The 27,705-nt window shown below is 67.8% G+C and overlaps 1 protein-coding gene across 1 annotated transcript in view; it reads left to right on the forward strand.

The window, feature by feature from the left end:
• KIF1A (kinesin family member 1A) overlaps nt 1–27,705 on the forward strand; it is an 89,736-nt gene that overhangs the window by 38,556 nt on the left and 23,475 nt on the right. The window contains exons 13-35 of the mRNA XM_073807020.1: nt 6–148; nt 1,775–1,908; nt 2,801–2,880; nt 3,125–3,200; nt 5,437–5,516; nt 5,796–5,902; nt 6,796–6,879; nt 8,586–8,766; nt 8,849–8,921; nt 9,101–9,194; nt 9,930–10,078; nt 10,422–10,600; nt 12,000–12,137; nt 12,834–13,073; nt 19,523–19,641; nt 21,863–21,948; nt 22,653–22,791; nt 22,990–23,158; nt 23,292–23,382; nt 24,722–24,840; nt 25,784–25,839; nt 27,272–27,380; nt 27,632–27,698. Of these exons, the coding sequence (XP_073663121.1) occupies nt 6–148; nt 1,775–1,908; nt 2,801–2,880; nt 3,125–3,200; nt 5,437–5,516; nt 5,796–5,902; nt 6,796–6,879; nt 8,586–8,766; nt 8,849–8,921; nt 9,101–9,194; nt 9,930–10,078; nt 10,422–10,600; nt 12,000–12,137; nt 12,834–13,073; nt 19,523–19,641; nt 21,863–21,948; nt 22,653–22,791; nt 22,990–23,158; nt 23,292–23,382; nt 24,722–24,840; nt 25,784–25,839; nt 27,272–27,380; nt 27,632–27,698 (2,713 nt within the window). The remainder of the gene's footprint in view (nt 1–5; nt 149–1,774; nt 1,909–2,800; nt 2,881–3,124; nt 3,201–5,436; nt 5,517–5,795; nt 5,903–6,795; nt 6,880–8,585; nt 8,767–8,848; nt 8,922–9,100; nt 9,195–9,929; nt 10,079–10,421; nt 10,601–11,999; nt 12,138–12,833; nt 13,074–19,522; nt 19,642–21,862; nt 21,949–22,652; nt 22,792–22,989; nt 23,159–23,291; nt 23,383–24,721; nt 24,841–25,783; nt 25,840–27,271; nt 27,381–27,631; nt 27,699–27,705) is intronic.

Below are 27,705 nucleotides of genomic sequence, written 5' to 3' on the forward strand. Positions count from 1 at the left end.
CCCAGGTACGCGGACCGGGCCAAGCAGATCCGCTGTAACGCCGTCATCAACGAGGACCCCAACAACAAGCTGATCCGCGAGCTGAAGGATGAGGTGACGCGGCTGCGGGACCTGCTGTACGCCCAGGGGCTCGGTGACATTGCCGACAGTGAGTGTCCGTGCCCGCCCGTCCTGGCCAGGGCAGCGGGGCTGCGGGGCTGGGGCAGGTCCCGCTGCCCTCGCGGCCCCTCTGGTCCGAGGCCCAGGCTCTGCTCCGGGCTCCAGGCAGAGCCGCCGCCGGGTGGGGGGCCGGGGTTCTGGACTGGGCCTGGGGAGCTGCATGGTTCGGGTTTGCCGCTGGCCCGAGCAGGCCGGTGACGGTCTCCCCGGAAGCCACAGCGGCCGGCCGCGGTGCCGGGGTTGTCCCCCCGTCCCGCTGAAGACCACCACCACCCTACCTGATGCCCGGCCTGCGACGGCGCCCTCTGGAGACAAACCTGTTCTTCTGTTTCTGTCTCTCCCCCTCGCCTCCCCCCCTTAGCCAACACTGTGCCCGGAGGACCCAAATGTGTGTATCCCCCCCGCTGCTCTCTGCGCATCCCTGCTTCGGCCCAGCCCCGCGGGGCCTAGGGCAGCACGGTGGGGGGGCGGGGCGCACCCACCCCTCCTTGGCCTTCCCCCCCTGGGGTCTGGGGGACCTGAGCCCTCTCTCTCACGGCACCCTGCGAGCCGTGATCCTGGTTCACCCTCGCGTCTGCTGGGAAACTGAGGCAACCGGGAGGCGTGGGGCAGCCAAGGCCTCAGGCTGAGCGCGGCTGGGGTCAGGCTCTCTGCCCGCCGTGCTCCTACAGGCCTGAATGTCAGCAGAGGCTGGGACAGCTCACAGGGCCGGGTCCATCCCCGACTCCTGGCTCTGGCCCCCCTCTGACCCCACCCACCCCGAGGCCCCTTCCCCTGGAAACGCCAGGAGTGTGAATGCGGCCAGGTCCTCCCAGCCTGCGTCTCCCGCCGGCTGTGGGCCCGGCTCCCCGGGCAGGGGCACGTGCTGGGACCTCCCCACCCCAGGGGCCACAGGGCGCCCTCAGTTTCCGCAGTGCCCGTGCTGTCCTATGTCTGCCGCTGCTCTGCTGTGTGTCTGCTTCTGCCAGGAGGGGCCTGGGCACCTCCCGCCCCAGGGGCTGCGTCAGCCCCAACTCCCAGGCCTTGGGGGGCAGGGAGGCTGGGGTGGTGGGGGGCCCAGAGCAGCTTCTTGGGGTAGAGGAGCGTGGGCTCCCTCGGAGGTCCCACAGTCCACGGCTCGGCCAGGCCGCTCGGCGGGGCGGACAGCACTGCCCGCGCCCGCAGCTCGGGGTGCGTGGCGGGCTGGTGGGTGGCGGGCTCGAGGGGCGGAGAGGATGAGGATGAGAGTCAGGGCCTGGGTGCAGGGGGGCCGCTGGGCAGTGGCAGCAAAGGGCAGTGGGAAGGGGGGCAGGGGGGCAGGGACGCCGGTGGCCCGCAGGCTCGGCATGTATGCGGGGGGGGGAGCGGAGGCCCTGGCGGGGATGCCGAGGGACCTGGTGGCGCAGCCGCACCGTGGCGGGGCAGCAGTGCATGTGCTCGTGCGGGTGCCCAGCTCCTGGTCCCTGCTTGCTACCTTCTCTTCACCTGCCTCTTGCTTTTTCCCAACTTGGTCTTTCTTTTCTCTCCTCCCGTCTGTCTTCCCCGCTTCCTCCCGTAGACGTGTCCGACCTTGAGAACAGTAACTGTAACCGTGGCGGGGTGGAGCTGAGTGCAGTCCCTGACAATCTCTCCACAGTGACCAACGCCCTGGTGGGTGTGAGCCCGTCGTCCTCGCTCTCAGCCCTGTCCAGCCGTGCCGCCTCTGTGTCCAGCCTGCACGAGCGCATCTTGTTTGCCCCGGGCAGTGAAGAGGCCATAGAAAGGCTGAAGGTGAGGCAGGGCCGGGCTCGGACCTGGTGGGCGCTAGGCCAAGACCCCTCCTCTTGGATGGTCGCAGGCGGAGGGGCTTGGTCGGAGGCGAAGTGAGCCATGCAGGGGGGCGCGGGGTGCGTCTCGGCCCCCGACCCCAAGCACCCCGTCCAGGGGGTCGGTGCACCCTGTCCAGGACCGTGGGGCCCGTCTGCTGATTAGGGCGGGGGTCCTAGGGCCTCTGCGCCCTCCCTCCCGGGTTTCCGTGCTTAACCCTGCTCTTGCATGGTCTTCACCCTCCCGGCCTGGCCACGGCGGCCTGCGTTTAGGGTTAGGGTTACTGGCTTCCTTCAGCGAGTGGGTACACGGTGCCGGGTGTGAGCGGCGGACGGCGTGCCCAGACGGAGGGGACAACGGCACAGGCGCCAGACCCGGGCTGATGAGGGGGTGGGCTGTGCGGCCACCCTGGGGCGTAGGGCCCACCTGAGGTGTGGGAGGCGTCCACCCGGGATGGACCTGGGGTACAGAGGCCCACTGGAATGTGGGGGCTGGGAAGGAAACGGGGAGGCGGTGCTGGTGTGGGAAGTGTCGTCCGTCTCACCCGTGGTCCAGGGGCATGCGAGCCTCAGAACCGGTGTCAGCGTCTCCCTGCGTGTTTGTTTCTCCCTCTGGGTTTATTCTGCCTTTCCCTCTGTTCTCTGTGTGTCCACAGCAAAGACACGCGTCCTTTGCACGTCTTAGCCCTCAGCCCTTCACCTTGACCTTTCAGACTTCGAGCAGTCTGGATGGACCCGGGAATTGGGGTGCTGGGCCCTGCAGGCCCGGCTACTCGTCTCTCCTTTGCCTGGCACGCAGGCCTCTGTCCACTGCCTGCCCCCCGCGCTGACCTCGCTCTGCTCTGTCTGCTCCCCAGGAGACGGAGAAGATCATCGCTGAGCTCAATGAGACCTGGGAGGAGAAGCTGCGGCGGACGGAAGCCATCCGGATGGAGAGGTGGGCGGTGCGGGCTGGGGGCCGGCAGCAGCCCTGTGCTCAGCTCTCGGCTCCTGCACCCAGGGGTGGCCGTGCCCAGTGCAGGACACACCCGTCCCCTCTCATCCAGTGACACGCCCCCCGCTGTCACCAATGGCCCCATTGAGCCGATCCCCAGTCAGGGGACCAGTCCCTCAAGTGGACACCTGAACTCACTGACCAGATGAAAGATTGTGCGGGTGCTGACCCCCGCTCTATCCCCCAGGGAAGCGCTGCTGGCCGAGATGGGCGTGGCCATGAGGGAGGACGGCGGCACCCTGGGGGTGTTCTCTCCCAAAAAGGTAGGAGCCGGCCATTCTCTGGGCTGCCCCGATGTGGACAGGGCTGGGGGACCTGCGGCCCTTGGCAGGTGTCGGCTCCTGGAAGGTCAGCAGGGTCCTCCTGGGAGCAGGGAGAGCGGCTCCAGGCACCCGGCCAGGCTCACCTGCAGCCCTCCCTTCCCTGTGTAGAGCCTAGACCCTGCCTTCTCAAGGTGGGATGTCCCTATGGCCTTAGGACGTCAGAGAGGTCACTTAGCTGCCTGAGGGGTGGATGGGGTCCTGAAACAGGTGGGACCTGGACCCCCCAGGAGCCTGTACCCCTCATGGGCAGGGCCTGGCTGGACACGAGCTGGGAGCCAGCTGCCCTCTCGGAGATTAGCTCAAGCAGGGTCTGGCTGTCCCAGCAGGGACCCCTCTTCTCCCACCCAGGCCAGCTTGCCCATGGCCCCGGCCCTCAAGTGGGGCAGAGCACCGCCCCCTGTTCAGTAGCTCCGATGGGGCGAAGCATGAACATCAGGGGAAGAGTCTCTGCGTGATTCCAGGACCCAGACCCCCACCCCATGCCCCCACCCCCAAGATTGCCAGGCCCTCAGAGCCCTTAGGAGCTTAGCTTCAAGCCCAGAAGCCTGCCTGGAAGGCAGTGGCGTCTGTTCTGACGCCAGCACGGGACTCCGCGGGCCCTGCCCCGCTGCCTGGCTGACTTTTCACCCCAGCAAAGGGTTTCTTCGTTCACCAGCCTGCGAAGCTGGCGGCACGTGGAGCCCCACGGAGCCATTGGGGCCCCAAGGGAAAGGAGCACGGGGCGCTGGTAGGATGGGCACATCCGCTAGGGTGGCTGCTCCCCGGGGACAGGGCCGGGCTCCTCAGGCTTCTCCTGCACCCACGCACTCCGGCCCAGGGAGCAGCTGAGGCCCAGAAGCAGGGAGGAGGGGTGCCGGGAGGCCCTCGGCAGGGCGGGGAGCAGGTGCGCCCTGGCGGGGTCCTGCCTCAGTGCCTGTCGGATGGGCCTTTGGTTTCCGTTTGGAATGCTTCGCTCTTGAGCTGTTGCGTTGTCCATGGGTGCAGTGCCCCGGGGTGGGCAGGCGAAGCTGGGGTACAGGTGCCCTCGGGACACTGGCTGTGCAGTCCTTTGGCTTCATTGGTGGCAGAGGGATCTGCTGGTGGCCCCGGGTCTGGACATTGTCCAGGAGTGGGAAGGCGGCCCTCGGGACCACCAGGGACACTTCCTCTGGAGGACAGTGGGGTCCCCACTGGACTCTGGAGAAGCACATGGGCCAGCTGGGTCCCCCGCTCGGCCCCATGGAGGGAGCACAGGCTCTTCCTGGCTGGACGCCTTCTGTGCTCAGGGGAAGGGGCCGCTGTGGATGGCCTGTCCTGTGTCTGATGACCAGGTGTCCACAGCCCTGTGCAGGGGTGTCAGAGGGGTTTGTAGCTCAGGGTGGGGGCAGCTTGCCCCGAGGTGCCAGGTGGGGAACAGACAGGAAGCTCTCCCAGCCTCCGCCATGTTGCAGGATCCTTGCCCGGGACCGGGTGTGAGGTCAGGAAGTGTTGGGGCCCAGAGACCCCGGGTGAGAGCAGTGGAGAGAGTGAAGAGAGGGGGTGCTGGTCCAAGGCCCAGTGGACAGAGCCTGCAGTGGCTGCCCTGGGCACGGGCTGGGGTGGGGAGCCAAGGGCAGCGCTCAGGCGGGGCAGCTTGCGGGAAGCGGTCACTTGGCCTTGGGTCATGCTTTGGTAGAGCCGTGGTCAGGACAGGTGTGGGCGTCGGACCTGGGTGGCTCGGGGGACTTTTTTCACAGCCTCTCTGCTCCCTGGCGTCCAGGGCCCGACCCCTCCCTGCCCAGCGTCCTAATCCCAGGGCCCTCAGCTCCTGGCTGCCCCGGTTGGAATGGGGACCTGCAGCCCCATTTTAGGATGGAGGACCAGGCCCAGGCCCCATGAGACCCAGCCTTGCCCTGCACATCCAAGGGCCTACCACAGCCTCCAAGCACTCCCTGGGCACTCACGTGCTCAGAGCTGGGGTCCCAGCCCCTCCCGAAGCCCAGCCCCCCACGTGCCGCCTGGCAGCTGTCCTCCCAAGACTCTGGGGTCCCCGTCAAAGTCTTCTCCTGTCTGCCAGGCTGGGAGGATACTGTGTCCCCCGAGAGGCCAGGCCTAGGGCGGGTGGCAATCTGGTCCTGGGGAGAGAGAGGGCAGCAGGCAGCCTGGGCCGGGCTCCCCCCCTGCCCCCCGAAGAGAGGTGACCCTTCTATCTCCGCAGACGCCGCATCTCGTCAACCTGAATGAGGACCCGCTCATGTCCGAGTGCCTTCTCTACTACATCAAGGATGGGATCACCAGGTGGGGGTCGACGGGGCGAGGGGAGGACTGGGCTCCCCCACTGAGGGGTCGCTGAGCCCGGGCATCTGCTGGCAGGGGTGCTGTGGGCCCCTCTGGGCAGTATGGCTCCCCCAGGCCAGGCCGCTTTGGGGGCTGTCCCCTGGGCCCCCGCTTGTGCTCTCCAGGCATTTCCCGTAAGAGCTGGGCATCCTGGGGGCTGCAGGGGGACCAGGCGGGCCAGTGGGTGGCGTCGTGGCGCCCTGGGTCCAGCCGGCGCTGACGACCGCACCACACACACAGAGTGGGCCGGGAAGGCGCAGAGAAGCGGCAGGACATAGTCCTGAGCGGACACTTCATCAAGGAGAAGCACTGCGTCTTCCGGAGCGACTCCCGAGGGGGCGGTGAAGGTATGGCCTCCCCCAGCCCCGCCCCTACCCGGCGCTGCTGGTGTCGGCCCTCCTGGCTCCCCACTCAGTCCCGGGAGCCCCCCTGCCCCACCCCGAAAGGTGCTCTGAAGGCTGGGCTGGGGACATGCAGCTCTGTCCCTGCACAGGGGGCTGGTTGGGGTGCTCTCGGGCAGGAGGGCACTGAGCCTGGATCAAAGGGACGGCTATTCTTAGGCCACGCCTTCCCGTGGGCTGGGAGCGGCCATCTGTCCCTCTCCCTGGCCGGCCTGCCCTCGGGCCTCCGTCCCCACTGCCGGTTCTGGGCATGACCCTTCCTTCTCAAGAAGGCACCTGCTGGGCTGTCCCAGTGCCCACGGCCCCCGAGATCAGGGCAGGTGTCTGGACAGCCTCTGGGATGCAGACCAGTGAGCAAAGCCCCCTCTGTGACCAGGCCACTTCAGGGTGGCCTTAAACAGTGTTGCGGACGTTGGTTCTCCCAGAATTCCGTCCCCAAAGCTCTCTCTCCCCTCGGTGGGTGGGCACAAAGGCAGGAGGGGCTCTGGGACTCCTGGGGACATGCGAGCCACTGTTTCCCATCCCACCTGGAGACCCTGCGGGGCGGGGCGGTCACCCAGCACGGCCTCCCCGCCTCTGACTTGGGCCCGTGAGCCTCCCAACTGGGCATCACTTTCCTCATCTGTGAGGGGCTGAGAGGCCCCTCCGGCTTCTCGAGGCCCAAGCCAGGTGCCACAGCGGGGAGAGGGGCCTGGCGGGGGCCGCGCCTGGGTGGCAGGTGGCCAGGTGGGTCGAGCCCCCTGCCCCCGACCCTGAGCGGGGCTTGCTGGGCTCAGACGGGGACGCAGCCAGGAGGACAGCCCCTCACAGTCCTCTCCGTGCCCCCATCTGTCCTATAGCCGTGGTGACCCTGGAGCCCTGTGAAGGGGCAGACACCTACGTCAATGGCAAGAAAGTCACGGAGCCCAGTGTCCTGCGGTCAGGTACAGTGGAGGCAGGGGTGGCCCCTGTGCCGCCCGCCCTGCACGCGCGCCCCTCCTGCTCGTGCGGCACCCCAATCCGCCCCCTACCAGCCGGGCAGCGCACGGGCCGGGGTGGGTGGGGGGAGAAGGCCGCTCCAGGGGTGCCGAGGCGGGATTCCGGGCGGGGGGGCGCCTGTCCCAGAGCCCCGGTGGGCTGGCGCGTGGTGGAGCAGAGGAACAGCCAGCGGGGTGTGCGCTGCACCGGCCTCCGGACGCCGGCCCCCTGGCTTCGTGTCCTCGTGTTCTAAATCACACCTGGAGATATGTCTGTCTGTCTATCTGTCTGTTCACCTATCAAGAGATTTATTTAATGGAATTGGCTCAGGACGTGGTGAGGGCTGGACAGGCACGTCTGAACTCCACAGGCGGGACTTTCTCCTCAGGGCAGCCTCAGTTTAGCTCCTGAGGCCTTTCACCCGGTGGGGGGGAGGCCCGCCTGCGTAACGGTGGGTGGGCTCCTTCCCGAGGTCACGTGATTGTAGGTGCGCCGTTGGGCTCCCCAGCCCAGCCAAACTGACACACAACACTGACCATCATGTCACCTTTGGCTGGGGTGACTTTTTGCTAAGAATGAGGGGGACCCTCCCCTTCCCCAACTGGGGGTGCAGAGGGGATGGGAGGCCTAGAAGGTGACGCCTGGCAGCCTGACGTGCAGACCTCTCCGGCCACCCTGAAGGGCCTTGTTTTTAGCTTCCAGGACCCAGGGTCCTGCCTTTGGGGTCCCGAGGGTTGCTTTGAGGGAGGGACACACCGTGCATCCTGGGTTCATGGGCCTCGCCTGGCCGCCAGTGTGGGGAGATGGGGCAGTTGAGCTGGGCCAGGGCAGGTCCAGAGCTCCCTTCTCCCCCCTGTTGTTTCAGGATGGGGCCTGGTGCTTGCGGGCTCGGGGCAGGGCCCGGGCTGGGAGGGGCGGCCGGGCTCGGGAGCTGGGGGAGGGCTGAGGGAGGCCTGGGGAGGACCAGCCTGCAGGCCCGGGTTCTCCTGTGGGGAGAGGGGCTGAACCAGCTCTGCAGGCCGCAAGGCAGAGCCGAGGTTCCTGGAGAAAAAGCTGGAGAGAAACTAGGCCATCCAAAGAGACCCCCACCGGCAGGACTGTCCAGAGACAGCAGGCCCTGCCCTCGTGGGACAGGTGCACCCTGGAGGGTCCTGCAGACAGGGTGGACCCTGCCCCGGAAACACGCAGACCCCTGCCCTGCTTCCGCCGGTGGGACAGATGGGAAGGGAAGCTCCCCGCAGGAGGGGGCCAAGCCCAGCCCTCGGGTAGGGGAGTGCCAAGGCCCAGGGCACGGGAGCAGGAGGCCAGGCTGGCCCCGGGGGTGGCACCCGTGGGGCCCTGGAGGGGATGGGGCAGTGGAGAAGCCCCAGGCTGTGTTTTGCCACCATCGCTGCTGCTGCAAGGGGAGGTGCCGAGGGGAGGAACCGGGGAGAGTGGGGAGGCCCGCTCAGGTCCTGGAGGGGGAGGTGGCCCCCTGGCGGGGGCAAGGGTGACCCCGGGCACAGGACCCGGGGGGCCGGCTCCTGGCGGCTGGAGGCCCCCCCAGGGGTGGGTGGTGCTAGGATGCAGCCCCGGCTGCATTCGTCCTCTCTCCCTCCTCCTCCCCCCTCTCACCCCCGAGACCAGCCGAGGCCAAATGTCCACCAACTCTGGCCTCGCCTCCATCCCCCAGGAAACCGCATCATCATGGGAAAGAGCCACGTGTTCCGGTTCAACCACCCTGAGCAGGCAAGGCAGGAGCGTGAGCGCACGCCCTGCGCGGAGACGCCTGCCGAGCCCGTGGACTGGGCCTTCGCCCAGCGCGAGCTGCTGGAGAAGCAGGGCATCGACATGAAGCAGGAGATGGAGCAGAGGTGAGGCCCCAGGGGCTGCCGCCCGGGCGCCCCCCGCACCCGCCGCCGCCCCGCCCGCCCTCACCCCCGCACGCTCTCGCAGGCTGCAGGAGCTGGAGGACCAGTACCGCCGGGAGCGCGAGGAGGCCACCTACCTCCTGGAGCAGCAGAGGCTGGTGAGGGCGGCGGGCGCTCGAGGCCGAAAGAGGAGGGGCCGAGGGGTGGAACCGGGGAGAGTGGGGAGGCCCACTGTGCTGGGGCTGCGTCCGGGCGCCCTGGGCCCGGACCCGGGCGGGAGGGCTGGGGACGACGGGCGGGTCTCCACGTGGAGCTACCAGCCTCGCTTCTGCGCCAGGACTACGAGAGCAAGCTGGAGGCCTTGCAGAAGCAGATGGGCTCCCGGGGCTACCCGGAGGCGAATGAGGAGGAGGAGGGGCCAGAGGACGAAGGTGAGGGGCCCTGTCCCACGTGGAGGTGGGCTGCGGAGGGGGCTCAGGAAAGAGGCGGCCCCGGGCTGCTCCCTGCAGGTCAGCTGCTTGGCACCCTTGCCCTGGGGTCCCCGGTCTGCAGGCAGGATGCGGGAGGCTGTGCGGCAGCAGCCCACACCCGTGCATACGCACACACCCGTGTGTGCACCCACCCGCTGGTTCTGGCGGGGGCGGCCTGGAGCGTGAGGAGGACGGGGCGGGGTGGGTGCTCCCAGGCGGGTGCCCTGCGTCCACTCACCCCTGTCCTGCCCGAGGGAGGCTGGTCTCTGCTCCACACCTCGGGACCCGCTTTGGGAGCATTGGCTTGGGCGGCCCACTGGCTGACCTCTCGCTGCTGGCGGCCCGAGGGCAGCCCAAGGGCAGGGTGTTCACGTCCAGCTCGGCCTCCGGTCAGCTGGTCGGGACCTTTGTGCTGATGTGACCAGGTCTCCACCGGCTGGACTCGTCCACCTGAGAGGGTGTGTGGGACAAGCCCCGGTCTGCCCTCCTGCCCCCGTCCCACTGCTGCCCCCCAGGCCCTTGCTGAGCTCCAGCCTGACTCTCAGGACCCTGGCGCTCACACTGGGGGAGCCGGCGGCCTCTTTGGGGCACGAGGGTCGTCCCCTGCGGCAGAGCTTCCTGCCAGTTAGTGTGCAACTGGGGACCCGCGCACCGAGCGCCCAGCCCCGTGATGACCCCGTGCACTTCTCCCCGCAGTCCAGTGGACGGAGAGGGAGTGTGAACTGGCGCTGTGGGCCTTCCGGAAGTGGAAGTGGTACCAGTTCACGTCCCTGCGGGACCTGCTGTGGGGCAACGCCATCTTCCTCAAGGAGGCCAACGCCATCAGCGTCGAGCTCAAGAAGAAGGTGGGCCCCTGCCGCTGCGCCTGCCCCTGCTGTCTGTGCCTCGGAGGGCGGGTCCTGCTTCCCTCCGGGCCTCGGTGCCAGGCTGCGCCGCCTCCCGGGGGGGGGGGGGGGGGGGGGGGGCGGGGCAGACCCCCTGACCTGCAGCCCCCGGGAGGAGGGGGGGCCCCAGACTGACAGAGCAGGATGCGTAGGCAGGCCGGTGGGCAGGTGGAGCCTCCTCTCCAGGTGGAGTTGGCGGGAAGGTTCCGAGGACGGTTGAGGGACAGGCAGCGGGAAGGAGGCCCTTCCAGGGCCGGGCTCCACCCTCCCCGGGGCTGACGGGCGTCCTCCTCACTGGTCACAGGTCCAGTTCCAGTTTGTCCTCCTTACGGACACACTGTACTCCCCACTGCCGCCTGACCTGCTGCCCCCAGAGGCCGCCAAAGACCGAGAGACTCGCCCCTTCCCCCGAACCATCGTGGCCGTGGAGGTCCAGGACCAGAAGAACGGGGCCACCCACTACTGGACGCTGGAGAAGCTCAGGTGCAGTGGGTGGGCCGTGCGGTGGGCAGTGGGGCGGGGCTGCTCCCCGGGCCTGGGCCGAGGCCGCTGAGACAGGCGGGCGTGGGATGCAAGGGGCGCACGCGTCCAGGCAGCGATTCCTCCTGTTTCGATTTCTTTTAAAATCAGAAGAAAAGATGTAAGTAGGATCCAGCCTCATCATAGAATCCACGTTCTCCTCGACCAGAGCAGTGGCACAGTTTGGAGGAAGGGGCGGGTGAGGCGCTGCAGGAAGCTGGGGGCTCCTCCACCTGGGGGGGGGGTGGAGGAGGGCCGGGTGGGGCCCCAGGGAGGATGGCCAGGTGTCCTGGGAGGTGTCTGCCCTACGGCTCTACCTCAGGTCCCGCACGCTCACCGTGACGTGCGCCTGGCTCTTCCTGGGTGAAGGTGACAGGACGGCTCTTTGCCACTGAAGACAATTTTAATGTTGCTCAAGTGCCCCTAGAAACGAGAGGCGCGTGGGCACAGGGCCGTCCGGGGTCCAAGGAGGGAGAGGAGGGCCTTGCCACGGCCTCTGCGAGGTTTTCATGGGCAAAGCAGGGCAGGGTGAACAGTGAGGACCGGCTGGTCAGCATAACGCCTGCGGGCTTCGGGCCCGGGCTGTGCCCGGGTGATTTAGGGCTGGGGAGCCGGCTGGCGTGCAAGTCGGCTAAGGGGCGGGTGGTGGCCTGTGTGGAGGTGGGCTCACCCACAGGCTGTTCACTGTCGGGGCAGGCCCCAGAGATGTGGAAACGTCATGAGATGCAGAGAACGGAAAGCGTGGTCACGACGCGCTCACGCACGCAGACACGTTTATACGCGCTCCATTCCGCTCACACACCCTCACACGCAGACGCTTTCCCTTCTTATGAGGTCCCCGCCCCCGGCACACGCACTGACCCACGCGCATTCACAGACACGTGCCTGCCTCTGCCCCGTCCTCCTGGGCTGCCGTCTGCTCTTGGAGGGCGGATGTCCCCCCCCACCCCACGTCCCTCCTGGTGCGCCTGAGCCCCCGAGGGAGACGTCTGCGTCTCTCCCACCACCTGCCGGTTTTCCGGGGGATAGCCTCTAAAACGCCTTGTTTCCTGTGTCTTCTCACAACTTGCCCTTTGCCCCCCGAACTTCCGGGGCTCCGTGCCCCGACTCCCCGTCCTGAGCGGGGCTGGTCCCCGACCCCACCCGGCTGACGTGCCGCGGCCATCACGGGGGCCGAGAGGAACGTGTGGCGAACTGCAAGCCCCTTGGCCACGGTCGGCTGACTCCGAGGACCCCAGAGGGTCCTCCTGTCAAGCCACCTTGAGCCGTGGGTGACCCTGAGCAGGATGCTGTGGCCTGAGCCGTGCTGGGCCTGAGATCCCAGGATGCTCCCCCGGGGCCCACGCTGACCTCTACCCTGCAGGCAGCGGCTGGACCTGATGCGGGAGATGTACGACCGGGCGGCCGAGGTGCCCTCCAGCGTCATTGAGGACTGTGACAACGTGGTGACTGGTGGAGACCCCTTCTACGACCGCTTCCCCTGGTTCCGGCTCGTGGGCAGGTAGGCGCCTCCTCCCCCCGGGCTGAGAGATTGAGAGAAGGTGGGGGGCAGCGCGGGGTTGGGCCCTGGCCCTGACACGAGGAGTGGGCCGGCCAGATGCCTTTCTCCATCCCGACTCCCCGGCCCTGGTCCTTCCTTGTCTGAGCCCCCTGGCCAGTCCTCTCCACACATCGGTGGGCCCTGGCCAGGGAGCGGGGTCTCAGCATCGCCACCCACCCCCGCTCCGGGACCATGGCCGGCAGGTGACACCTGTCCGTGTGTGTGAACGTGAGGCTTGGTCAGGCTTTCAGGTGGGGTGTGAGCGGGAGGCGGAGCCGTGTCCTCCCAGAGCTCAGAGTCCACGCCTAATGTCCCCAGCCTCCTGGTCCGGGGGCTGCACCCGGCCCCTGCCCCCGACGGGGCAAGGTTCCTGAGGCCTCAGTGCGGCCAGGCTCCCGAGGCCCTCACCGGCCTCAGCCGCACCTGGTCGGGACCATACCTGCCGGTGCCCTCCGGAACCTTCCGGAGCTCTACACTGACCCCCGTGCGGTGTCTTCCCCGCCTGGGGACCGGGCACTTTGGCTCTCTTGCCTGTCGAGGCAGCATCCTCGACGGTCGTGTGTTTGGTTTGGGTTCTCCTCGGAAGCCCCTGCCCCGCCCCGTCCGCCCGCGAGGAGCTGGCGTTAACTTCTCTCTGTCTTGTCGCACTAACCCCAGTTCAGTCACCTCTGGCTGCAACAGCTACCCTCTTCTCAACACATGCATGAGCGAGCGCATGGCTGCTCTCACCCCCTCCCCCGCCTCCTCGAGCCCCGACTCCGACGCTGCCGAGCCTGCTGAGGAGCAGAGCGTGGGGGAGGAGGAGGACCTGGAGGACGACGTCTTTCCGGAGCGCATGCCGTGCGACGGCCGGGACCCGTTTTACGACCGGCCCCCCCTGTTCAGTGTAGTAGGAAGGTTGGTGAGGTCGAGGACAGCATGCTGGGAAGGAACCAGCTCTTTTGCACAGGAGCACTGCTGCGGGCACGATTTGACCGCCGTCAGGGCGCGGCCCCCGGCGAGCGGGGCCTCCCCAGGACAGGGCGTGAGGGGGCGCGGGGGTTCCTGGCCTTCCTGGAGGGGCCCCAGTGATGGAGGAGGGCAGGGTGCCCCGGGGCACGGGCTCCTCACTGGTGGGCCTGTTTCCGCAGAGAGGCCTCCGGGACTCGGGAAGAGCAACGCCCCTGCCCGTTCAGGGCCCGCGGGGGCATTCGGAAAGGTGGAGCCGTGCATCTTTGCGGCCCCCCCGCCCCGCACCGGCCAGCGTGGCTTCCCCTCCCTCCACTGTTTTCCAGAAGAGATGGGGGGTCCTGGTCTGCTCCCAGTGCCCCTACCCTCTCTGTGGGGAGAGGGGCAGAAGCTGGAGCCGGCCGTGCCGGGGGGCAGGGAAGGAAGGGCAGGTGCCCGGGCAGTGGAAGGGCCTCCTTCTGAGGCCCTGGGTCCCGGGCAGCCCGGCCTCTCTCTGAGCCAGTCTCTGTCCCTCCTGACCCCCAGTGCCGGAGACGGTGCCGGTGGCCGCGTGCCCTCGTGGGAAAGGGCCCTTTGCAGAGGAGCCCATGATTCAGTTTCCCGGACAGAGGAGAGAGGCCAAGTTCAGCGGGGGAGCGGGGGCCCCCCGCCCTGCAGGCAGGTTGGGCGTACCCAGTCCATCCTTATGTCTATGACCATGGAATGGAATGCAAGCAGGAAGGTGAAGGAAAGGCCGAGAAACCTAGCTGCAGTAGTAGGAAATTCAGCTCCCGAAGACTGAATTCACACATACGCAAAGGTGTAAGATAGCTTTAACAGCGCCCTTTAGGAGTTTCAGACGCTTCCTTGGGCCAGACTGATGGAAGTGTTTGGAAGTCTTGACCTTGCAGCACCAGTACTGAAAGCTGAAGGCCGAGGCTGGTCCCCAGATAGCGGGGTTTGCACTGGGAGCCCTTGGGTGTGGGTGGTGGAGTGAAGGCCCCACTGGTTCCTCCTGGAAGGAAGCAGGTTCTCAGCTGGCGCGTCATGGATTTATTCTGATTACTCTTCCCTGAGTGTGAGATGCTGGCCCACTGGACAAAACCGCGTGGCTCTCTCCGAGACGCCCCGGCTGGGTTCCTGCTCTGCTGAGCCCGAGGGGGAGGTGCGGCCCCAGGGCCAGCTGCACGCGGGCCTCTCAGAACGCCCGGCCGCTAGGGCCAGGGTGGCCGGATGCCAGGCCGGCGCGGGGTCGGGGCACACGGGGGCAAGGACACTGGGAGAAACGGGGGTGGGCTCTCGCAGTCTCAGCCGGAAAGAGCTGGGTCCTTCCGACATTCCCCCCTCTGTGGATCTGGGATGTGACAAAACCACCAAGCCAAACCAAAGCCACGAGCGAGAGGCCAGCTCCCCACGGCGGCCGTCTGCGAGGGGTTCATCTGGAAACGTCCTGATCTTTTTGGTTTGGCGAGAATTGGCTTTTCCCGCGCAGCAGCTGTGCCGGCCCAGGCCCTGAGAAGGGCCCGCCCTTGGTCTCCTTCTCTCCCTCTGGTAGCCGCTGGCTCTCTCTCCAAGGCTTGAGCGAAATGGGGGCGCCCACTCTTGTCTCCCTTGGACAGGCTTCCCGGGCCCCAGCATGCGTCTGCACCTCACCAATCTCGTGGTTAGCGCTGCCCCACACTCAGCCCCGGCTCTGCCACCTCCTCTCTCTCCGGCGGGTCTCAGCCTGCTTCAAGGTGCCTCACCTCACAGGGCCCCCGGCAGGGGCCTCCCCCGTCCTCAGCCGGGGCTCCTCACCCAAGTCCAGGGTCAGCCCCCCGGGGGGTCTCCCTCTGGCGGTCTGGGTGCCAGTGAACTGGGAGGTGAGATGGGCCAACCCAGGTGGAGGAAGTGGGCCTGGGGGCTCCGTATGGCCTCATGATCCTCCCTGCTCAGACCGTGGCTTTCAGAAGGCGGGTGGGCTGCAGAGAGAGGAAGGCGAGGGGGTGACTGTCTGGGATGGAGGGTCCCGGGGAAGGGGGACTGGCGACCGCCCAAGGGACGTGTTCAAGACTGGGTGGGAAAGCACTGACCCGCCGTGTCTGCTCTGTGCCGTCTGGGCTGGCGAGGCTGGGCCCTCAGCTCCCAGCTGGGCGCGCTCTGTGTGCCGAGCCGCTCAGCCCGAATCGGCCCCCGCGAGGCTCCAAGCCACCCCGTGTGCGGGTAGGTGCGCCGTGGCCGGCAGGGTTCTCTGGACAGGGCTGGGTTGTTCTGGCCCAGGGTGGCGGGTGCTGACGTCAGGTTGTTTCCGGCACCTGGTGGGCAGTGAGGGGGAGGCCCAGCCTCTGCACCGTGGCCCCATCCCCTCAAGTTCTGGGGCTGCCGGGCGGGGTGGGCCTGGGGTCTTCCAGCCCCCGCCCCCTGCCCTCGAAGGTGGTGCTGCCAGCAGGGGCCGTGGCTGCTGGGCCCCCAGAGGTCCCTTGTGGCTGAGTGCACCCGTCACTATCACCAATCAGACAGGGACCGGGGCAGCAGGAAGGAGAGAGTATCCAGCGTGGCTTCTTTCTCTGCCTCTGGGAGCCGCAGCTGGATCTGCACGCGAGCCCACCTGGGCACCCGTGAGCGTGAGAGCCTTCCCACAGCCGGTGATGGGGTTCAGAGGGAGGGAGTGTGGCCGTGGATTCCAGGCGTGTTTTTCATTGTAAGACCCTAACCTCCAGCCAAGGGCTCCCTCGAGGCCCCGGCCCTGCCGTTTTTCAATGCCAGAAGTACCTGGGCTTTCTTTCCCCTCTGACGTGAGGAAATCCTGAAAGATCAAGAAAGGCTAGATTTACTTAGTTAATGAGCTGCATTAATTAAGCCGGTGGGGGTGGAGCGTGGTGTCCGCACGGTTGGGAGCTGCACAGGAGCCGGCCTGTGGGGTCTCACGCCAGCTGGGGCCCTGCCGCCAGCCACTTGCTTAATGTCCTTGGGCCTCCGTCTTCCCTGTGAAGTGGGGCAGGGACGGCGTATTTCACCAGCTCTACACGGCGTCTTAGCTCCCCGGCACCGCATTTGTGCCCCTAAGAAAGAAAGACGCAGCCAGTCCAGCTAAGATGCGCCGTTGGTGAGGGCCCTGGTCTCCGTGCTGGGATGTGAACGGAGGAGACGCGGGCGCACCTGCCGCCCGGGGTGCTGGGGGCTCCAGTGCCTCCCCCGTGAGCTTGGAGGGACAGGCGCATGTGGTTTCTTCTCTGGAGTTTTCAGTCTCGTGGGCTGCCAGTGGGATTGTTTGAGCCTCAGGACACGAGGGGCGCAGCCCCCTCTGATGTGTGGGACCCTGGCGTCTGTGCCCACGGGTGGGCCACGTGGTAGAAAGCGCCCCCTGGGAGACCACGGTAGGTTTGTGGAGCGGTGAGGCCCTGGGGGGGGGAGCCAGGAGGGGGCCCGCCTGCCATGGCCTTCGCCTATGACCTGGGCTGCGTCCGGCGCCTGCCTCAGTTTACTTCTCTGTGCAGTGCCTCAGACTCCCTTTGGCCTGGCCTTTGCGGACTCAGAAAGGGGGAGGGGTAGCTCCTGCCCCTCAGGGGCGGTCCCGGGTCGCCTCCAGGGTTCTGTAAGTGGCCTTCTGGGAGCTTGAAGTCCCTGTGGAATTGCCCCCTGGCCCTTTCAGGAAGGCAGCCCTGGGCGGGCCGGGGGCTTTGAGGCGGCCCTGAGCCTGGCTTCCCCTCCTGGCCAGGTGGCCCTGGACAGCCCTTAAACTCTCCCTCGGGCAAGCTGTGCTGATTAGGCACCCCTGTGCCTGGCACCATGCCCTCACCTAGCCCACAACCAGAGGTGTCCCCGCCTTCCCCGAGGGTCCTCCTGTGGGTTCCCTGCAGGCTGCGGGTGGAGTGGGCAGGCCGCGGCCCCTCCCTCCGGCTGTGCCTGGGGCTTCTGGGAGCCTCCCGACACCCGGCTTTCTGCAGCGGGCAGTGCCCCGGGGAAGGGGTCCTGCCCTGGGGAAGAGGCCCTCCACCTGCTGGAGGGTGGGTGCTGACTTGGCCCTGCAGCTTGGGGCTGTCCTACCCAGCTCCCTAAGCTGTCTCAGGCAGGGTGGGGTGGCTGGGCGGTGCCCCAACCCAGGGGACAGGCCTCCAGGTGCAGGGGCAGAGCAGGGTCTGCACCTCCTCCCACAGCCTGAGTCCTGGGCCCCCTCCGTTTCCCCTTCTGGACCTCATGACTTTGCTCGTTTCATGGTAGCCCCCCTCCCACTCCCAATGTCAATCAAAGGCCCTTGGCCAGGAGCCCGGGTGTCCGGCGAGGGAAGGCCACCACCGTCCCGTCCCGAGGTGGGTGCTGGATGAGGCCAGCAGCCCACCCCGGCCGTCCCCTGCCCGCTGGTGCCCTCTGCTGCTGTGGCCTCAATGTCCTCTTGGGACCGGGGCCGGGGCTCACCTTAGTGGGTGGTCGGGGCAATGGAGCCCCAGGCCCCCACCAACCCCGCGATGGGCAGATGCGCCCCCACCATCTGTCTACACCGTGCCCCCGAAGAGTTCGTGGGAGGAAGGGGCACTGTGCTGGGGAAGAGGGGCTTCTTCTAGCCCCAGGAGGGTGGCCCAGGGGGCAGCACACCCTCCCCTGACGGGGGCCTGCCTTGGCCTGTGGGCGCCCAGAAAGCGAAAAGCAGTCAACAGAGATGGGCCACGAGTGAATTCAGACAGACAGGGAGAGCCGCGCAGAAGGCGGCCTGGACGCGGAGATGGGAGCCGCTGGGGGCAGTGGCAGGAGCAGGGAGATGGGCGCCGGGGGCCAGAGCGGGGCTGAGCGGGGCGGGTGGGGCTGCCGCAGGGGCTCAGGTGCCTCTTGGATGCAAAGAGCTTGGGGGCCACGGCGGGTGCGGGTCTGGTCGCGCCTCAAGTCCCCTCTGGCGGCTGTGGAGGCCGTGAAGGAAGCGGGTGGGAGGCCAGGCGTGATGGGCTGGGTGGCGGATTTCAGAGAGAGTTTTGAGGTAGAGCTGATGCATCTGAGATAAAAGCCAGGACGGTGCTCAGGTTTCCGACCTCCTGCGGGGGGAGGGTGGCGGGAAGACACGGAGCCCGCCTGAGAGGGGACACCAGGGCCTGGAATCAGGGCCCCTGGGGAAGAGCCCCTCCCCGTGCCTCTCACCACAGGGGGTCCAGAGTGGGGACCCCGGAGCTCTCAGTGTGGGGCGACATCAGTGGCTCAGCCTGGGCGAGGGGCAGGGTGCCTGGGATGCCACGCCTCTCCTCCTGTCCTCCCAGCTCCGTCCTCCCCCCACCACTGGCCATGCACCAGGTGCCAGCGCCCACCTGGCCAGCAGACTCCCACCTCCCCTCCACTGTCCTCCCTGCTGCTCTCACCTCTGTTCCCACCTTCCCCCATCCCTGACTGAGGCCCTGGGCCTCCCTCACCCCTCCTTCTGCACTTCCTCCCCAGCGCCTCCCACCCTCTTCTGTCCAAATCCTGCCCAAGCCGTGCCCCTCCCCCGGGACCACCACCCCGGACCCCCAGCCCAGCGAGCTCAGGGCTGCCGAGGTCTGCTCCTCGGGGCTGGAGGGGAGGGCAGAGCAGGGTGGGAGGCAAGGGTGACCCCCGAAAGGAGGGTGCCCCGAATGGTGAGGAGCTGTGCTCACAGCAGCCGGCCCACCCGGCGGGGCAGCACAGGCTCTTCCAGGGACCCCCCTGTCCTCCTGGCTGCCCGTGTGACTCCCACTCGTTGGCCGGCTCGGGGAGAGGGGCACCGCCAGGGTGACGTGGCCTCTGTCCCGCCTGTGCTGGCACTAGCTGGGTGCACAGCTGAGCTGCACAGGAGAGGGTGGCTCTGGGCACCCTGGGAGCTGGTGGGGCCGTGCCAGGCAGTGCCACGGTTTCTGGGGTGTCCCTCAGGGCTCAGCCGGACCCCTGGGCCCCGGTGAGGGGGGGGTGCCCTGGCTTTACTGACATCATGGAGCTCCGACCCGCCGTGTTCCTGGAGGGGCTCAGAGGGAATCGTGAGGCGTATTCCGTCGTGGGGTCCGTGAGCAAGCGTCAGGGGCCACTGGGAAACGGGTGGGGAGACAGGGGCGGGGGGGGACATCAGCACCAGCGTGAGGGTCGTAGGTCAGCGAGGCGGGTCCCAGGTCCTCCTCCTTGAAGCAGGCTGAAACCTCCCTCCTCGGCTGTTCTCTGCTCAGGCCGCGGGCTTCGCCCCGGCCCACCCCCTCACCACAGCCTCTGCTCCCGCCGGCGCCCGTGCCCCCTGTCCCTGCGCCTCCTCCCGTCTCCTCTGCGGCCGAGGACCCCTCCCCTCCCCGCCCAGCGCAGTGCCCCGCCTGCCCGCCCGCCCTGCTGCTTGCCGCCCTGGCTGCCCGCTTCGCTCTGCTCTGCAGTGTTGTGTCGTGAGCCCGGGCCGTGCAGCCGCTGCCGCCTGTCACAGCGCACAGCGGGCTGGTCCTGACCGTGGCCCCTGCCTCCCCCAGGGCCTTCGTGTACCTGAGCAACCTGCTGTACCCCGTGCCCCTGGTGCACCGTGTGGCCATCGTCAGCGAGAAGGGCGAGGTGAAGGGCTTTCTCCGCGTGGCCGTCCAGGCCATCTCAGGTGCGTGCGGGGCGGCCCGGGCTGGCTCTGTCCCTTCACCGATGGGGCCCCTGGGTGGGGAGACCTCTGCGGGCCTCGCGTGGTGGTCCGCGTGCATCCAGCCCCACCCAGGCCCCCGGCCTCCTCTGTTTCTCCCTGTGGGAGAAGCCCCTGCTGCCCGGCTCCTGGCTCTAGCTTCCTGGACTCTTCCTGGTCGGCTGGGGCCTCCGGGGCTGTGCAGGCCCGAGCCCAGGGCTGTCTGAGCCCACTCCGGCTCGCGCCTGCCACCAGGCAGCCCCAGGTGGACCCACGGAGCCAGCCTGGCGCAGAGGTGCCCCCCGCCACACCCCCTCCACCGCCATCTCTGCCCCAGGGCAGGCGCACAGACTTGCAGCCCTTAGCTCCGGCCCTGCCCACTGCAGCCCCCAAGCCTTTCCTGACTCCCCAGCATTGCCCCCTTTGGACCCCTTGACCTCTCATGTGCTGGCCTGTGTCCTCAGAGGCCATGAACACCCCCTCCACCGTGGGCCTGGCGATACAGCCCCCCTCACTGCAGAGGCAGACACCCTCGCCCTGCCTGGTCACCTTCCCAGCACCCTCTCCTGGCCGTGGGCAGCCACACAGGCCTTTGAGCCTGGGTTTGCTGCCTTGAGAATGGCGTCCGCTTTGAAGCTTCCTAGAGGCAGGAGTGCGGAGAGGTCACTGGAGAACACAGACGTGGGCGCGCTCGGCCAGAGGGCCTGGTGCTCGCACCGTAACGGCCGTTCCTCCCTTCTCTGCCCTCGGGCCCCCGGGGCCTCCACAGGACTCTCTTTCCTCTACACGTCTCAGCAGCCCAGGCACCTTGGGGCCAGAACGGGGCAGGACAGACAGAGTGTGTGGCAGCGGAGTGTCTCCAGGCTGAGACAGGGAGGCTCAGAGTGTGAGCAACCTGGGTGGCCTGTGCTCCCACTGGACAGCTCACACGACCCCACTCTGGATGTCTGGTCCCCCCTCGCCAAATTCTCACTACCCCGTCATTCCAGGTGCTCTTTCCGCACCTCCCAGTCATGCCACCATGGTGCCGAGGCCCCTGGGGACCCAGCTGAGAAGGGGGAGCCTGGGCTCGGGGGGAGGGTGGCTCTAGGTGACAGGGATGCTGGGAGCATCTAGTGTCACCTCATGCCCCGGGGCACGCTGCCCCTGCAGCCCCCGGGGGCCTGTCCTCCCTGGGCTCTCCCTGGGCCCTTCCTGACCCGCTCAGCGCTGGTGAGTGGGTCCCCCTGAGCCGGCTGCCTTATAGGTCGACGGTCTGTGCTCGGGCCACACCTGGCGTCCCCTGTCTAGTGGCTGTGGTGGAGGAGAGGGAACGTTACAAAGCCACAGGGTGTTGTTTCACGGTCTCAGAAGCCACACCTGCCCCTGCCCTCGACCATGGCAGGGCTCGACTGATCCAGCCTCCCAGCACGGAGCCCGGCTGTGCACAGGCCCTGGGCCGGCCCTGGGTGATGGTGGGACAGAGCCACGGCCCCTCGGGCAGCCAGGGTGGAGAGCACGGTGGTGTTAACACCCCGACAAGGCCGCGGAACAGAGGGTTGGAGCCCCCTGGGGTCTGTGAAGTCTGCTGGGGTGGCATCTAGCCAGAGTGGCTGGACTTGGGGGCCAGGGAGTCTGTGGGAAGTCAGATCTGGGGCCCTTTAGGCAGCAGGAGGAGGGTTAGGGTTTTGTCCCAAGCACAGTGGGGAACCCCAAACACTGTGAAGGACGGGGTGTGAGAGCGTGTGGGGCACTGAGTGTCCAGATGGGTGACGGTGGCGGCAGAGGGACAGGTGCGATTCCCAGAGGAAGCCAGGAGGACCTGGTGGGGCAGGCCCTGCTGAGGGGGAGGTAGGGTCCGGAGGACCCCTGGGTTCTGCTGGAGCATCTGAGTCTGGGCCGGGGCAGGTGGGGGCAGGCGGGCGGGGCTGGGGGGGAGAGGGGCAGGGGTTGAAGATTTTGTTCTGAAAATGTGGAGTTCGCGGGCCCGTCAGAGCAGGCGTGCCGAGGACGTGGCTGCCTCTGGGCCCCGGGCTAGCACAGGCTGGGGGTCGGTGTGCCCAGGACAGCGCCCTCATTCTTCCAGAGCCAGTTGACGGTGTCGGGGTTCCCCCCAAAGTGGGTCAGAGCCCGTCCTGGTTCCCGTGCCCTCCCCGCACCGGGCAGCTCTGCCACTCCCACCGGGGGGCCAGCTGGGCCCTGACCACCTGCTCCGTTCTCGTTTCAGCCGACGAAGAGGCCCCTGATTACGGCTCCGGCGTCCGCCAGTCGGGAACCGCCAAAATCTCCTTTGACGACCAGCATTTTGAGAAGGTAGCGTGCAGGGGTGGTGCAGCCATGGGCGCCACTGGACAGGCCTGCAGCCCGCCCTCAGCACTCCGGGCCTCACTCGGAGGAAGGGCAGACGGTGTCTCCCTCCCAGGGCTCCCATCTGTGCTCTCAGGCGAGAGGGCGGAGGAGGGGGTCCCGCTCGGTGCCCCCCCGGGGCGGGCAGCTCCTCCTCTCTCCTCTAGGCCCCTTCCTAACCTGACACCACCCAGCCACCCACCGCCCCACCCTGAACCTCAGTGCTTCTGAGGCCTTGGGCCCAGAGCCCCCCAGCGATCGCGGTCCCTATCGGAGGGGTCGTCAGTGCTGGGGACGCACAGGAGGGGCAGAGGGCATCAGGCAGAGAGTGCGGGGGCACGGACGAGGCAGCAGAGGCTATGGGGGGACCCGGCCAGGGCCCTGAAAGCCAATGGGAGAGTCTCACTGCGTCCTGCCCACAGTGGGGAGGAGCTGCGGGAGGGGTACTGACTGGGGAGAGGGGACAGAACTTAAGGCCAGAGACCGTTTCCCACCTTCCTTTCCCACTTGGTAGGCTAATATAGGCCGTGAGAGCATGAGAGACAGGCCTGGGGAGGTGGGTGCCCGCCCACGGCAGGGTAGTCCTGGCACGAGGCTCCCGGGGTCCTCGACGCCGCTCTAGTGGCCGCACCCAGGCCGTCTCTGTCTGACTGTGTCCCCTGCCCACACAGTTCCAGTCCGAGTCCTGCCCCGTGGTGGGGATGTCCCGCTCGGGGACCTCCCAGGAGGAGCTGCGGATCGTGGAGGGCCAGGGCCAGGGTGCTGACGCGGGGCCCTCGGCCGATGAGGTCAACAACAACACCTGCTCAGGTGGGTCCCCGCGGCTGCTGGGACAGGCTCTGGGACACGGTCCAACCCCGCGAGGGCCTGGAGCTCCTCCTCGCCCCCCCCCACCCCCGCACCCCCTCCCCGCCTCTTAGCCGGCACAGGCGGTGAGGCCCAGCCCTCGAGCCCGGGCTCTAGCCCCTTCGGGTCCCGCCATGCCCCTCTGCCCTTGGCTCCCAGCAGCAGTGACCCCGGAGGGCCTCCTGGACAGCCCCGAGAAAGCCGCCCTGGACGGGCCCCTGGACGCCGCCCTGGACCACCTCGGCCTGGGCAGCACCTTCACCTTCCGCGTGACCGTCCTGCAGGCGTCCAGCATCTCCGCCGAGTACGCCGACATCTTCTGCCAGTTCAAGTGAGTCTCGTACCGGGGCCGGGCTGTGCGGGTGGGTCTCGGCAAGGTGCGGGGGCACCTGGTGACCCCCGGGAGGCTGTGGGTCCCCGTGTCCAGGCCCCACACCCGCCGAACGTCTCCTCCCCATTCACAGCTTCATCCATCGCCATGACGAGGCCTTCTCTACGGAGCCCCTGAAGAACACGGGGAGGGGGCCCCCACTCGGCTTCTACCACGTCCAGAACGTACGTCCCTAGAGCCCCTTCTCCCCCCCATGGCCGGCCCCTCCTGGGCCCGGGGCCTCGTGCAGCCTCCCCCAGCTTCATTCATTCTCTCCAACACGGCTTCTCCTTCCTCTGAGCACCAGCCCTGTCCTGGGCACCGGGGGCCTTGGTGGGTTTAAGACTGGGGGTGGGGGCAGATCAGAGCCCCCGAGGGCTCCCTGCAGCGAGCCTTGGGCAGATGTGGACGTGCAGTGTCTGGGGTGCCCGGTGAGGCCACCCTGGACTGGCGCTGGGGCTGAGGCCGGGGCAGGGCACGCGGAGAGCTGCAGGGTGCCCGGGCAGACGCCCGAGAGGCCAGGAGAGCTCCGGGCCGGGGAGTGTCTCCAAGCCAGGCTGTCAGGAGAGCAGGGACTTGCTGCTGTGAGGCAGGAAAATGGGGCCATGACGGAAACTGTCGGGTGGCGAGGCCTCAGGGGCCCGGCCAGGGGATGCGAGTTTGACCCTGGCCGCCCGGCTGCGGGTGTGTAGCCCAAGCAGGCACAGGGGCCTTGCTCAGAAGGGCCTTGCGAGCTATGGCCTGTCCTGACCCTCGGGAAGAGGGGCTCCCGTGGTTTCTAAGGCAGGGAAATGGGCCAGGGCTGAAGGTGTGCTTGGTGGACTCCTTTCCTGGCTGCTCCGGCAGAGCCCCACGCCCTGGGGCTTCAACAGCAAAGACTTAGCAGCTCTCGGCCCTGGAGGCTGGAAGCCCGGGACCCAGGTGGGCAGGGCTGTTCCTCTGAGGCTGTGATGGAGGGTCCGTCCTTGGCTCGTAGACGGCCGTCTTCTCCCTGTGTCCTCACGTCATCTCTCCGTCCGTACCTGTGCCCCAATGTCCCCTTCTTACGAGGACACCAGTCATGTTGGATTGGGGCTCCATTCTAACTTGATCACCTCTGTGAAGACCCTGTCTCTAAACATACGTGCGGGGGGCGGTTAGGACTTCAACCTATGAATCAGGGGGGCACAGTTCAACCCACAACTCTTGGTGAGTGGGCGAGGGCCCGAGGAGGGTCAGACCGGATCACAGAGGCCCCTCGTCCAGCTCTGTGTTCTGAAGGAGCAGCTGAGCCTAGGGGCCCCCAGCCCCATCTGTCCCGGGGAGCGAGCCCTAGGGCCGCTGCCCGGTGGCCTGTCCACTGGGAGTGTGACAGTAGGAGAGGTGGGCTGGACAGACCTAGGCAAGCAGCACTGCCCCCGTCGTGGGCACAGGTCAGCCCGGCTGGGGGTCTCCAATGTGGGCCTGGAGTGCCGAGTCCTTTGTGGGGGCTGAGCGCTCACCTCTGTGCCTCTCCCTCCCGCCCTCGACCACACCTCCCTCCAGATCGCCGTGGAGGTGACCAGGTCCTTCATCGAGTACATCAAGAGCCAGCCCATCGTGTTCGAGGTCTTCGGTCATTACCAGCAGCACCCGTTCCCGCCCCTCTGCAAGGACGTGCTCAGGTCAGCGGCCCCGGGCCGGGGGGTCAGGGCCTCTCCACCCCCTGGCCAGCAGGGTCGGCCCGTGCCCCGGACAAGCCTGGTGCGGCAGCTGCAGAGCCGCGCGCCTCCCACCGCCTATCTCCCGCCTACGGCGGCCGGTTTCCCGGGTCGGCAGGACCCAGAGCGGGTCAGAGATGACCCCTGAGGACCGAGGAGGGGTTTCTTAAAGACCGTCGCTGTCAGAACCTCAGCCTAGGCTGGGCACGGACCGCGTACTGGGGCCGAGGGGAGCCGGGTGCTGGGCTGGAGGAGGCCGGGGTGGCCCATGGGGAGACGGCTTCTGTGGCCCCCCGAGAACTCCGCCGAAGGGTCCCTGAGTCCTCAGCTCCGCAGACTGAACGAGGGCCCTTCATCTGCTCCCTCGTTGCTGCAACCTGCCGGGGGCTCACTCAATGGGGGGCGAGTGCCCTCTGGGGCCACCCCACCCAGAGCGTGGGGGGAACAGCCGACGGGCGTCAGGGGCAGTGGGACCCCCTGTCCCCACCTCCATCTCCCCTCAGCTGACACGAGGGGTCCAGAGCAAAGCATCTGGGGTGTCGAGGAAAGAGAGGGCCCAGGGAGGAGCTGCTTTCGGGGTACTTGGCCCCAGGAGCCTTGTCGGTCCTTGGGAGTGCCAAGGGGGCCCTGTCCCGGGAGCCCCTGGCCCTTGCCCCGGTTCTCGGGGCCTCGTGGGGCCTCGCAGGTGGGCTCTGGGGTCCTGAGGGGCCCCCCTCTCGCTCCGAGCTGGTGGAGGGCCTGAGACCGGGCCTTCCCCGGGCCCTGTGGGAGGGAGGGAGACCCGGGCTTGGCGCTGGCAGCCTGCTAGCCTCCCCGGCCAGCCCCTGCCCTCGGCTGCCCGCTCCACCGTGGGGGCCCGCAGACACCAGCCTCTGGTCACCTCACACGGGTGCTTCTGTCTCCACAGCCCCCTGAGGCCCTCGCGCCGCCATTTCCCGCGGGTCATGCCTCTGTCCAAGCCAGGTAGGCGGGGCCCTCCTGGGTGCACGCCTGGGCGAGTGGGTGCCCGTGTAGGCGGCCCCTCCAAGGCCGAGTGCTGTCCTGGTGACAGGTCGGTGCTCTTCCGGCCTCCTGGGGCCACCCTGCCCCTGCTGGCCTCATGGGGTCCCCATGGAGTAAGGGGCTCACACCGGAGCGGGGGGCACAGGGCGAAGGTACAGGGACGTCCTTTACCCCTCGGCACGCACAGGGCAGCAGGGCAATGGTCGGGGGTGCCTGCCCAGAGCCCCGTGAGGCTGCCCGGAGCCGACAGTGGGGGGCAGGGGCTTCAGCGGGGCAGGGACATCTGAGCTGAACCTCGCAGGCTGGACGAGGTTTGGGGTGGAAGGCAGACCCGGAAGCTGGTCCACAGGAGGCTGAGGCTGGTGGTGGCCAGGCCAGTGGGGTCCCTGGGTGGTCAGCACCTTGCCTGGCGCCCAGAGCCCCTCCCCGGGAGCAGGAGCCACTTCCCGGGAGATCGGTTGGGTTTTAGTTAAAAGGGGTTATAGGGCTTTTTCCTGCCCTCACGACAAGGGCTGAAGTCCAGGGGTACAGTCTCTAGAAGGCTGGAGCGTCAGCACGGGGGCGGGCGGTGCAGCTGAGGCCCTCACTGTCCAGGAACCCGCCTGGAGGTCGGGGGGCGTTGTCCCCGGCATGGGTGCCCGAGACGGGCCGTGCAGGAGGTGCATCTGCTGCTTCCTGGGCCACGTCCGCGGTGACCCTTGCGTACCCGCCCCCGAGCCCCCGTAAGATGGTGGTCTTCAGACTGAGGGCACCGCAGGGGGACGCACGCCAGCCCCTCCAGGCCTGCAGACCACTCGTGGACATTATTCTTGGCCTCTCTGTGGGTCTTAGGTTGGCCCCTTGTGTTTCCTGGGCTGTTCAGCCTTCCCTGCAGCCTCCAGGGGGACACCCAGAGGCACATTTGTGGTGGAGCGGTGGGGCTCAGGTGGGACTTGATGGGCAAGGGGCTGTGGAGGGCAGTGGGAGCCGAGGGCCGGGGCCCCTTGAGCTGGAGGCAGGTGCTCGGGCTGGTGTGGCGGCTGAGGGTGAGGGTGGTGTAGCAGAGGGTCCTGGGCGGGTTGTGTGGCCTCCGAGCAGGCAGGGCTCCTCCGTCCTGCTGCTTCTCTGTGGCTCAAGTACCGCCCTCTGCAGAGCCCGTGCCAGGTGCGCGTGGCTGAGCGCTCCTCCCGCGGGGCACAGAGAGGCCCACGGTCACGTCTGTCCCCAGGCCCATCGGTACCCAGAGCGGGGCGTACCCTGGGCCCTGGGGAGGGGTCCGCTGGTGCTTTATCTTGGAGGGCAACGACCTCACTGCTCCTGAGGCGTCCCCTCCCCGGCCTCCCCTCTGAGCGCACCCTCGGCACGTGGCTTCTCAGTTTCCCACCGGTGTGTGCTTCTCCCCTGTCGCCCCCAGTGCCCGCCACCAAGCTCAGCACGCTGACGCGGCCCTGCCCCGGGCCCTGCCACTGCAAGTACGACCTGCTGGTCTACTTCGAGATCTGCGAGCTGGAGGCCAATGGCGAGTAAGTCCCAAGGCTGGTGCAACCCACGCTGGGGATGGGCTGGGGTCCTCTGGGGTTGTGGGGCAGGGAGGGGTCCGGGGGCTGGGCCAGGTGGCACGTGGTGGCACTCTGGTCTTCCCGGACCGGGCCGCCCCACCTTTGATCTGTTTTCCTGTTTTCACCCCTTCTGCTCCTGGGGGCAGGGTGTGTGTGCTGTGGGTGGGGGGCAGGGAGGAGGGGCGCGGCCCTCAGCTCTCACGTCTCTCTCCCAGTTACATCCCTGCAGTGGTGGACCACCGTGGCGGGATGCCGTGCATGGGGACCTTCCTGCTTCACCAGGTGCGAA

Source organism: Tursiops truncatus, chromosome 7 (assembly GCF_011762595.2).
Source record: "Tursiops truncatus isolate mTurTru1 chromosome 7, mTurTru1.mat.Y, whole genome shotgun sequence".
Lineage (NCBI taxonomy): Eukaryota > Metazoa > Chordata > Mammalia > Artiodactyla > Delphinidae > Tursiops > Tursiops truncatus.